Below are 12,341 nucleotides of genomic sequence, written 5' to 3' on the forward strand. Positions count from 1 at the left end.
AAGAGGCATGTTTCTTCACAGGTTTATGGTGCGACCTTGGTCATATAATGTATTGCTGTGCGCGCGTGTGTGTGTGTGTCCCATTCTTGTCCAACATCCAGACTAATAACAGAGTTCTTTGGTTTCTCCCTGCAGCAGGCGGCCAGGTTCCAGCCAGCACTAGCCTGCCATCTGTCCCCCCACTCTCCCCTGTGACCCAGAACACAGCCCCCAATATGAGGTGATTCATCTTCTCTCTCTCTTTCTCTCGCTCTCTTTTTCTCACACACATGCACAATCAGCTGTTTATGCACATGCGCTTACACAATCAGTTATTTATGCATATGCTCTGATTATTGTTTTTGTCTTTATTCCATATTTTTTTTCATCATATTAAAAACACATTTTTGCTGACGGTGTATTTTTAAAAGCATCTTTTGTGAGTTTTCAAAGAGTTTGTTTAGCCTTTTGGCCAATTACTGTTAAATTACTCCGTCCGCTGTCTGTTTTGTTTTTTTTAGTATCTCGGAGCGTTTGGAGCATGCCCTTGAAAAGGCAGCTCCCCTACTGAGGGAGATCTTTGTGGACTTTGCCCCTTTCCTCTCTCGCACTCTGCTGGGCAGCCATGGACAAGAGCTCCTTATTGAGGGCACCAGTGAGTAGAAAATTATGGAAATTCCTTAGAAGTCACATCATCATTTTAGATCATCTCACAAACCTCAACCATGCAGGGATTCTTATTTAATTGCAACAATATGTCCAGGCTATTGTTAATCCAATATTGTGATGAGTCGCGCTGCGCCGGTAGTCGTGCTGAAGGTTTCCAGGGGGCCAGGGCAGAGGCCAGGCCACTAATAGCAGTGTTTGGGATGTCTGCTGCCACCAAACAAAATGGAAAGTTGATTGATAGCTGTAAGGGGGGGCTGGAAAAAATAGGGTGGGGCTGTATGTGCATGCATGTGTGTTTGCACGAATGTGATGTTACATGTGTCTCTGTGAAACACGGAGACACATGAAACATCCGCTGAAGCGCACTCTGGACACTCTAGCGGCCCCCTGCCCTCTAAAAGCCCAGGGCTTGCCATTAGGGATCAATGGGACATATGCTAGCCACGCCAGGCCTGTAATACAAGGCCCAAATATGTATTAGTTTACAGTAACATCATGTCGGCTCATTAGGCCCATCAATACTATCCGCTCCCTTGCAGATGGCACAAGGTTAGGTAATCCCTGATGGTTAGCGTGTGCTGTCACAGAAATCCAGAAAGCTGTTTAAAATCAAACACAAAACTTTTTCTTGTTTCATATGCCATTATGTCTGACTCCCTTTACTTTATATTTCTCCAGGTCTGGTGTGCATGAAGTCCAGCAGCTCAGTGGTGGAGCTTGTCATGCTTCTGTGTTCCCAGGCAAGTCTGGCATCTTTATCTTTCCTCAGGCCTGCGCTCTGCTTTTCCAGCAGGCTGATTTATCAGCCTCACCTTGAGTGCAGTAAATTCACAGAGCCTTATCTCTCCCCCACCCTACCTTGTCTACCTTTCCATATTCACCCTTCCCCTCGTGAGGGCAGAGCGAAGGTATATTTGGCCGCAAATATTGGTTGGAGGGTCAAGGGTGGGCGACCTGTCCGCATCACCTTTTGACCTGAGCGGGGCCCTTGTGGCCTGGGCCAAACTGATGAGGAGGGATAATGTAGATTTGATGGTGCTTTGCATTGATTATCCCTCTCTTCTCTGTTGTCTTGTGGGTGTTTTGTTGCCAAGTTTATTTAGCTGCTGCTGGATTCATGAATACTAATTTAGGGATCATAAGCAGGCGTGGGCAGATCAATGATCGGGGTTGTCAATACATCACTTCAGGACAGCTGATTAGTATTTAGAGACAGAAAGCTACTGAAGGGCTTTACCATGTGCAGACCATAAATGCAGCACACGGTGAGCTTTACATTTAGGGTGAATTTAGTCTGTGTATTTTGCTTGAAAAACACTTATGTTCATAGTACATCAGAAATAAATAAACAAGAAGTTGCCCTCACATGCACAGCCAGTGACAAGGACAGCAGATAATAACTCATCCCAGGCCGTGTTTGTGTGCATCTTTATCGTTTTTAAAGAACCTCATAAAAAAAAAACAAAAAAAAAAAAACGACACGCACACAAAAAAACAAGGTTTCCAATAATACAAAAGCACATCTGATTAATGACACCCCTCTCACTGCTCCACTCGCCTGTATTTTTTTTTTTATCAGCTTCATTTCCTAAAGAAATAGCTCCTGTCGTTTCGTTCCTGCACCCTTTAACCTCCATACGTTTGTTTAGTTCCTATAGTTCACTTTACTTCTTCTCAAAAAAAAAAAAAAAAAAAAAGCTAATACAGTCAGATCACACATCTGTGTGGATGTCAGTGGCCATGCATAAATTGGGGCTAGTGGGACTCGGGGAGGGAATGTGAGCCCCGTAATGTCCAGGGACGATGGAATAGCGGGAATGAAAGCTAGATAGAAAACCAAAGAGAGAAGAATGACAGGCTCTAATGCACCTATTTGTCATATCTGTCAGGGTGTTGTTTAATGCTAATCTAATCAAAGGCAGAATCTTGGTGATTGTTCCACTGCACAGCTCATGCCACGCTTCCCCCTCTTTGGTCCCTAGCCCAGGCTATTTCTTCTTTTTCTCTGAGCTCCAAGCTATCCCACCCAATTTCCAAAACACACACACACACACACACACACACACACACACACACACACACACACACACACACACTGTTTCAGTCGGAGGACCAGGGATTGGACAGCATAGTGTTGATTGCATCAATAAATCATCCAACCAAATTCTCTTACAGCTAATGCAAATGTAATTTTATTGTTGTGTAAAGGGGAAGAGGAGGGGGGCCTAGAAAGGTAGGGCCAATGCACTGCCTCTCACAAGGGAAAAGAGGAAAAGAGGGACAGACTTTCCTCTGGGCTAAATTACAATGTATAATTATGTGTGTGTTGGTTCCCCTTGTGGGGCAGGGAGAGTGGGCCAGTGCCGTGATTGATGACGTTATTTAGCAAAGTTTGTTGGGCCCTCTGGCACAGGAAGCGCTCAATTGTCTTTACAGGAAGTGCCTCTGTGGCCATCTTGTGACCCCCCCCCCCCCCCCCCCCCCGCCTTCGAGTCAACCAGTGGAGCGAGTAGATGGAGATGATTTTGATTGATTTTTTTTCTTTCTTTCTTTCCCCTCTCAACCCCCATGCCTTCATCAGAGATGTGACGCGATACCGTCTCTGTGAAATTTTAATTAATTTCCCAAGCTTTGAGATGGAGTGGAGCCAAGGTGAAGGGTCAGGAGGCTGGGGACTGCAGAGCAGTTTTTAATCAGGGATCCTATGAAAGTTGCATTGGCGGCCACATCAGCTTGGCATTGAGGAGGGGATTGTAAACCGCTGTTTGATGGTACCCCTTTTCGAGACGAGTACAACAGCGCTCCCAATTAAAGGACCATTTTGATAAGACATTAACTGTTGGGGTGGCATACTGCCCTTGTTCTCAGCTGTAATATTGATCTTCACACACTGCTGAATATACAAAGTGAGGATTAATGATCATAAACTCTGGCTTTAACCACTACTGAGGACTACTCAATATAGGGGAAAAAAAAGGCTGACTGTCAATTGTGTTCTTATTTATTCAGTATTTATTGTCTTTAAAGGCTTACAGCTGACACTTTCCCATTATTGTGTATTTGGGAGGATATGGGAGATTAATTTTTGACCTATAAAAAGTCGAATAGTGAGTCAGATTTTTTTTTTTTTTTGTTTTACACTCTTAGTTTTTGTTTAACTAACTGTATATAAAAGATGTATATAACATTGTACCACAAACGATTGGCTTGTGGACTTCCATGTTGAAGCCTTTAGTTAAAATCATAATTGGGACTAAATATAGCCAGAAGTTATCAGCTGTTTGTGAGCTGCATCCAGAAACTTTATAGGTACAATTCACATATATTACCTATGAATCTTAACTGATACTAGACACTAAGCACGAGGTCTTGCACTTTTTCGTCTTCCCGTTTTTGTCGTACTCACAGTCAACGTTTCGCTTCCCCGGTGCAGTTTTTGAACTCGCTTCTACCAAAGATATCTGATTAATAAATAATGCACTGGGACGAGAGAGAGAGCTTTTCCTTGTGCTTGCTGCCATCCGTCGAGAGCTTTGAGAAATCATCTCATTGGATACTGGACAGTCTACGATGAGCAGGGGCTCATTAATCTTCTCAGTAGCTGCATTTGTGTCCTGTAGATCAGCCATTATTGTCCGGCACCTCTGTCAGACCATCCATCCTTCTGCCATTTATCAGAAATGCATCCTGTACATGGAGTGGAAAGAAGAGAGGGAGGGAGAGTGAGTGTGCTGTGGGCTCGTGGAGTGTCGTTTTCATGATGGTCAAGACTGGGTGCAGAAGAGGGAGAAAGAGGGGAAAACTGAATACTGAAACGAGGTCATCAGGTGGCTCTGCTATGCTGTCAGAGGTCTGGGCCTAATTTACAAAGCACTGAAAAAGCAGCTTTAACAGTGTCAGTGGGGAAAAAGAAAAAACACACTGAAAAATGTCCCGTATGATGGATTTTAGATTTTGTAAGTCCCATTTCCTGAATCCAAAATTCTTTCAAAAGCTATATATCTGTGATATATATGGTTAGCCATGCTAGCAGCCACCACCTCTATACTCTTGTTATTTGATCCACTACTTTGGTCCCGATTGACACTTCTCGGACGCCTGTCAATCTCTGATTTAAGTAAAGCGTTTCGTCGTGGCCGCTGATGCAGATAATCCTTAAATTGTAATTCAATAACATCGGTGTTAACCCGCTAATCCAATGACTGTGCATCATCATATGTTCCCAGTCCGTCTCACCAAAGTTAACCTGTTTAACAGATGGGCACCTCTCCTTCAGTCTGCAGGGAGAAAGACATTGACTTCCCCAAACACTTGGCTGCTCCTGACCTCTGACCCTCTGACCTCCAGGTTAGAAGTGGAGAGCTACTTGGGCGCAGAAGTTTAAACCCACGGAGTCGGGGAACAGTTCGGGAGTGTACGCTCATGAAAATCAATAGCATAATGTGAGAAACGAGGGAACGGGGAAGTTGAAGCCTTGACGGTTACTTTTGTCCACTTTATATTTTATGTAACAGGTTTGTTTTAAAAGTTACGCTTGTGAAAGCCGGTCCCATGTTTGAGTTGCTCAAATAGTCATTTATTTCTGTCAGTGAACATTGTTTCTTCTTCTCTCCCATAAGCGATGGATCAAACGCAGGCCGTGTTGAATGAACCACTTGGGGAGCTGAGAGAAAAGTGAGGAATGTGATGAAACCAAGGGACAAAAAAATACTTTCTCCATCATTTTTCGGCACAGTCAGACCCGCACCCCATCGTGCTGTTAAAGAGGCACGCAAGGTTCAAGATCAGTGAAAATCAAAGTGTTATTTTTTTCCCTCCCTCTCTGCTGGCCCTCGCTCCACGCTTTGCTCCAGTGCCCCTTTACAGCTGTGCCACGAGGCTCACTGTCCCTGCCATTGCTCTCTAGTTCATAGGACAATATCATGCTGCATATTCTTTGAAAGTTTCACCGACCTTTGAGGCTTAGAGAAAACACAGTAACGCCAACTGGCACTTAATCCTGCAGACTCCCCATCGTTGCCAACTATGCAGCCGCAAAGGGGGCAGCGGGGTGCGTTGTGTTGGAGGAGCTTAGGGTCAAGGAGGGCTTCCTGACAGGAAGTGAAGTCTAGCTGAGAGGAGAAAATCAGACAGGAGACTCCTAAAAATATTGAGTGGCTTTTAATTTGGCTCCCAGGCGGATTTTACTGTGAACTGGGCTTCAAGTCGCACGAATGGCCGGTTATCTATACGCAACATAATTTTCTTTCATATAAATGAATTTCCCTCCCCTCCCGACAGGCACTCCTAATGCAGTGTTTTCTTACCTGTCAGGTCCCTTGTTATAAGACCTTGGAATGCGCTTCTGTTTTTCCCCTCGCTATCCTCTCTCAGCTAACCGGTTGTTAAAATCACGACCCGTCGTCTTCGCGCACATTTTCAGTAGGAATTCACTCGCCCTCGTTTATGATCTGGGACGGGAGAGGTTCAAATATTTGGCATGATTTAGCTTTAAAGTGGGAATCTTTACCTTGTGTTATTCCCAAATCCTTAACTTAGAGATCGCACAAATCGCCTTGTGCGTACAAAGTTCTTTTTATAGCTTTATTTACCATTTATTTTGTGCATTTAGCTTCCTGAATAATTAGTGGTGCAGAAACAAAGTTTGTTTGGGGAACAGTGTTTTGTTTATGTGTGTCTTTTTCGGTCCTTGGTTTGCCATTGCCAGTCCCGGTTGATCCTGCAGTCCTTGTGCAATGGGCCGTGAACTGCTACTGTACTATCCCACAAAACATTTCCTGCAACACCGCAGAGCTTCCTCAGAAGAAGTGGGGCATATAAAAGGCCCAAGAATTGCCATTTTGTTCATTTTCTCCTAGATCATGCTGCAGTTAGAGCAGCTTGGAGCCAGCATTTTGGGGAATAAAAAACAACCCTTTTTCAGTCAGTGTAGTTAAGAATAAACCTGTAATGATTGCTCAAAATTGTCAGTTAGAAAAAAACTTTTTTAATGTTTTGTTTTCTGGAAAATTTATACAAATGTTGTGCGTTACTGCACTGAAATGTCATAAAAATTACATTTGGACGAGGTGATGATTTCATTTCAACATGTGTTTGATTTGGACCTGAAACGGCTGCATATGGTGTTTTTAAATATTCCTTTTCTCCTCACACCATTAAAATCCACCAGCTGAACTGCATATCATATTACAGAATAAGTTTAAAAGAAAAAAGAGGAAAAAGTCAGTTTTTAAATAACATACCACTGGCTTATAAAATGCTCTGTATATATTTATGTATTCCCCTTACATTTACTTTTCGTGCAGAGTTCAAGTGGTTGTAACATATGTTTTGATTTGTCTGTTTGGGGTATGGGGGCTTTAGGCTTAGCTTTCTCACTCTGTGTTAGTATAGCCATGACAGTGTGATCCCATGAAGCTCTCGGAGACCGAGCAGTATAAATATTTGGACATCAGTAAATATTCCTTGGGTTGTGAATTTGATCACGCAAACACCAACACGAGTGTCTGTTTTTCTTTAAGCAGATAGCATCTGAACATGCAGATGTGGATTGTTGAAAATGTACACCAGTGTTAAGTTATTCATACACACAAGCGCAGCAGACGCAGCATTAATAACAAACTACCGAGCTTCCGTATTAATCAGGTTAAAGAGCAGTATATTTTTAGAGCCTTTTTTTCTTTTTTCTTTTGCTTTAACTTCTGCATCCACAGGCTCTTTCTTTTGGTCATTGTTAACATCAGGTCACTTCTCATAAACATTTAGATCTCAGTTTGTTTCCTTGTCTCTCCCCCACCCCTCTTTTTTTTTTTCTTTTTTTTTTTTTCGCACAAATGTCCAAATCAGAGTGACAAAGTTGGCTGCCGCCACCTGCAAGCGGCATGCCAGTGATCAAAACGTTTTTGGTTTTTTTTTGGTTTTTTTTCTTTGAATGCGTGCATTTTATTTGCATCGGTTGACTTTTTTCTCTCACTGTTCAGTTAATGTGGCAAAAAAAGACATTAAACAGTGAGGCGTTTGAGTAAAAGGGGGGAGAGGAAAAATCAGTAGCTTTTAGCCTCTTTAATTTAGCTTCTGCTGCTCTGCCACTTATGACATGCAGATTTATGCTCTTGCCGTCTCATCTAAAGTTGTATTCCCCGAGCCTTTCAGATCAACAAATACTTGTGATTATGAGTGATGCCACCGAAAAGCACAACTGACTTATTTATTATTTCGACAGAGCCGAGACGGTTCTTTCTTCGGTGTTGGAAAATGTTTTCCTTGTGTTGTGGCGAGTCTGATGTTTGAAAGGCGATTTTGCTCAGGAGGTCTGTGTTTTCTCACCAGTGGTAGTGGTATATTTAGAAGTTGATTATGGATAATCAGCTGTAATGACGGAAGTGCATGGCATGTGTGTTTAGACTCAATGCCATCATCATGGAACGCAGAGCAAACAGAGCTGTCTTATTGACTTGAGATTTAGACATTAGGCATTTTCATGAACAGATTCATGCATAGCAAAACATAAATGCCGGTAAAGTGCATTAAACGTGTGCACGATCTCTCTCTTTCGATCGCTTTAAAGTCGGGATCAAAGATCGGCTGCCTCTCTTGCGCGTCCTATCATCTGTTAGGAGGTCAGGTTAAAGGTGAGAGGTCACAAATGGCTGCTTGTATCCTCTCAACAGGAGCGATGTGGTCACGGCCTCTATCGCAGCCATAAAAGCTGCGACACTGCTGACCAGGGCAGCCAATATCCAATATTCTATCACTGACCTGTCCCTGTTTCCTTTTTGTCACTGGGAGATGTCCCTCAGATCAGGGTCACTGCTTTTTTAATTCAACTAGAGGAGCCATTTCTTGCCCATAATGACACCATTAGTCTTGCTATCACCTTTGTCCATGTCCCCCAAAATGCCAATGGTCTCTACGCTTTTCATCGAGCCTAATTTAGACGCAGAGCTTATCCCGGCCACAGATTCAGATCCAATCTTTATTACTTCAGGATAATCTTTTACTTTCTAGAGTCTGGCATCAAAATCTTTAAGGCTTTAAAGGCATAAAGGAAATTTTATGTCACCGCTTTTCTGGTTCTCCAGAGCACGACTCTATTTACAGCCCTGCTTCCTGTGGTGTTTATTTGAAATCCAGCTCGCACAGTCTGGATCAGTTTAGAATATCCACACAGCCACAGGCTAACACTCATGGTTAATGTCCTTCAACTACAGTCAATGCTTCAGCTAGAAGGCCCCAAGGCTACTCTGACATGCTTCCTCCAAAGCAGTCCTCAGCCACAAAACCCTCTCCCAGAAATGCTGTTTCCACTCCCTCGCCCAGACTCGTATTCCCTCTGTGCCCTCTTGTATTTGGAATGTATTGTAAACACGGTCAATGCCAATATGGTCCTGCAGGACAAAAAGCAGTTATGAACTGAGGTTAAGTGTAAGGTTGTTTTGTATATGACGTGCACTTGGGCACAGAGTGATGGTGCACAGGCGTTTCAGAAGAACGGTACTCTTGACTGGCATGTGATTAGTTTTGATGGGCTTGTGCTTAAAAATTGCACAGGTGAGAAAATCTCGACGCACCCACAGATATGTGTGGATGTGTATTAGAAATTCTCGTAAACTGATCTTTCCTTCCTCCTCGCAGCGCTGATATTCACGTCCCTGCGGGCTCTCTAAGGGTTACTGAAAAGCTAGTCTCTGTGTAAACACACGATTTCCTCTATCAGCTCCAGAGATGATGACAGCCGAGTTTAGGCTTATACGCAAGTTTTTCACTTCATAGCTGTTCTGTGTCTCTGTGAAACGATTAAATGGAAATGATAAAAATTAGTGGTTTTGATTACTTTGGAATAAAAGTGTCTCCAAGTCTGAATAAATTGTGGATCACAGTTATTCTCACAGTAGTAACTGTTAAACATTTGTCAACTGATGGCAAGTTTTAATGTTGGTTAACAAAAATATTAAGAATGCAAAGAAAAAAAGAAGTCCAAGCTTTGAATAATGATTTTTGTAAGAGTAGTTTGGTGGTTTAGGTCTCCAACCTGAGAATTTTTTTTGTGCATTTTTCTCCAGCTCCCCTGAGAGGAAGAAGGGGGGGGAAACGCTGTGAGCTTCAGACAGCCCCCCGTGACCTTGTTGCTTTATTATTCTTTTGACGGTTGCGTTGAAGGTGTTGAAATGTGGAACAGAACATGAGAGACGATGACCGGCCGAGTTTCCCTTCTCTCGTTGTCCCTTCGAAGTTGAGGATATAAGGCGCACACGGCTGCGGTTGGATTGTTTAGACTGACACCTCGAACCATAACGCTAGTCAAAGAGAGGAAGAAATGTGTGTATTTACTTGTGATAAATGCACTCTCAACACGGCTCTTTCACTGCTGCGCAATGGTGGGCTCGCATATTATGCAGCCGGCGCTAATCCAAGCAATTCTTAATCCTTTTTGGATCATGTTTTATGTGATATTAGGGGCCTGTAAAGAAGTAGCTAAGTCAGAGGGATTAAAAGCTTTACATGGAGCTACTGTTTTTGTTCAAACTAAATTCACTTTGACCCAGACTAAGAAAAACTCACTTATCTTGTAAACGTATCATTTTTGCCTCTTGCTGCTGCTAATGTATAGCAACAGAGTTCTGTACGATTGTAAAAAGTTGCATCAGTAACATGTTGGTGTTTGTGTTGCAGGAATGGCAGAACTCCATCCAGAAGAATGCCGGCTTAGCCTTTATCGAGCTGGTAAACGAAGGCAGGTAGGTAACTCCGACCTGCCTCTCTTCTTGCAGCAGCACTAAATTATCTCTCCAACCTCCATTCATCAGCCACTTTCCAATTTCACCTTCCTCGGATCGCATCGTACCCCTCCTCCACTCGGGCACCCGAGATCCTCAAGGCCCGTGCAATATGGTGGCTGTTCAAGACAACAATCAATGGTTGAAAAGCGCAGAGGGACTTAGGGGAGTGAGGATGGAGGACCGCTGCGTTCAAGGCTCCATTCAATACCTGCTTATCCCAGTGGGACTTGGGGAGAGAAAGAGGGTTTAGGTAGAAGGTGATAGGAGCTCTGAGTGCTGGTTCCTCTGCAACACTTGGGAAATCGCTCTTAATTTGCCACTCGGGCCTTTCTGCCTGAGCCTTTATCTGTCGGCTACCATCTCTGTTTTTCAATTATTCCCACATATGAAGCTTCATTTTGCTAATAAGAGGTCACCCTTCTTACTCTGGCTCCTTTGTAGTATTCACACTCAGTTTCAGGTTGGTAGAGCAACACTTTCTATTATTGATCCTCAGCTTTTAGAATTGGCAGAGGGTAATCCCAAGTAACACAAATGAGATAGCAATGTTATCATTTGACGTGTTTGTCTAAGAAAGTGTTAGAAAATTACTTTCCAGACTTTGCTGTTATGATACATGTAATATATAATATAATTTTTCAATCAATCTTTATTTATTACAGACTCATAGGAGGATAAACAAATAAGAAATACACTCAAATCGCAGTCAACCCAAAAAGTACTTCAGCTATTAACAACTTTGGCGTTTGTGACATATAATAATTTTAAGCTTAATATACTTGATATTCTTAATACGTTATCTATGTATCCATCCATCCAAGTTTTAAGTATGTGACACTTTTCTTTGGGAAAATAGATTCAGAAGTGGAAAACCATCCTACGTTGTGAGTATGCTGTACTTTTCAGGGATCGGGCTATATTATGATGTGGATTAATCTTTCCTTTTAACATCCTAATTTTTTTGCATAATTAATTAATATTCATTATGTCAATGTACATGATGGATTTTCTATTATTCAGCTGTCAATTACTTACAGTGTAGTTTGTATCTCCTTTCATGTAAAACACCCAGAAGTTGGACATGGTTAATATATAATACAGCTCACACCCTGAAAAGTACAGTTACTATATGAGATGGAGATGTATATTGTTTGGTTTTCACTACTTACAACAGTTAATGTAAGTAAATGTATCTTTTTTCTGTAAAAACCTGACTTGTTAGCCCCTAATTCTAGTTGCCTATAAGATTTACACCATTTTCTGTCAGTAAAGAAAATAATTTGGTGCAGCTCTGCTGGATTTTCTGGTATGCAGGTATGACCAGTCCATCCAAACTGCTTTTTTCCCGAATTTTCTTTCCAACAAGATTTTAAAAGTTCTTCTAAAGTGGCACGTGCTTAATATGATTGAATTTTACAACCCTATTTTAACAGGATTTGACCACATGTGCAATCATTAACTTGGTGCGGTATAAAGAAGGGCCAGTGGTTAGGTTATTGATAGTGGGGCCGGAATAAGGACTCGGAGGTTGCAGAGGCCCCAGTGCCTCCGCTCCCCTGCTGCACTGTGCTGAAACTGGAGGCTTAGGTTACAGCCATCCCGCTGCCAGTCCCAGCCTGCCCCCACCTCTCCTCTCTGTCCACCGGTCTGTTATTGTTCCACTTTGCACAGTCCTGACCTGTGGGGCTGCGGAGAGGTTTCTGTGACCCGCGCACACACATAACATGCATGTTTCATCAACACTGATAAGAAGAAGGAGGTAGACTACATATGTAGCAACACAAGCAGAGATCCTCCCTCTTGTCAGATGCATATCATTAACAGATCAATTAACACCTGCACCCCAGGTAGAAGACAAATGTGCTTTGGGTTGGTTTTCAAATTAGATTTTCTGCTTATTTCGCACGGTTCCTT

The 12,341-nt window shown here is 42.7% G+C and overlaps 1 protein-coding gene across 7 annotated transcripts in view; it reads left to right on the forward strand.

Moving 5' to 3' along the window:
* Positions 1-12,341, forward strand: part of lrba (LPS-responsive vesicle trafficking, beach and anchor containing) — a 176,107-nt gene that overhangs the window by 64,497 nt on the left and 99,269 nt on the right. For all 7 annotated transcript variants that reach the window (XM_004549310.3, XM_014413347.3, XM_004549315.3 and 4 more), the window contains exons 31-34: positions 136-220; positions 501-634; positions 1,327-1,388; positions 10,321-10,385. In XM_004549310.3, coding sequence (XP_004549367.3) covers positions 136-220; positions 501-634; positions 1,327-1,388; positions 10,321-10,385 — 346 coding nt within the window. The remainder of the gene's footprint in view (positions 1-135; positions 221-500; positions 635-1,326; positions 1,389-10,320; positions 10,386-12,341) is intronic.

The sequence above is a fragment of the Maylandia zebra genome, linkage group LG6, assembly GCF_041146795.1.
Source record: "Maylandia zebra isolate NMK-2024a linkage group LG6, Mzebra_GT3a, whole genome shotgun sequence".
NCBI lineage: Eukaryota > Metazoa > Chordata > Actinopteri > Cichliformes > Cichlidae > Maylandia > Maylandia zebra.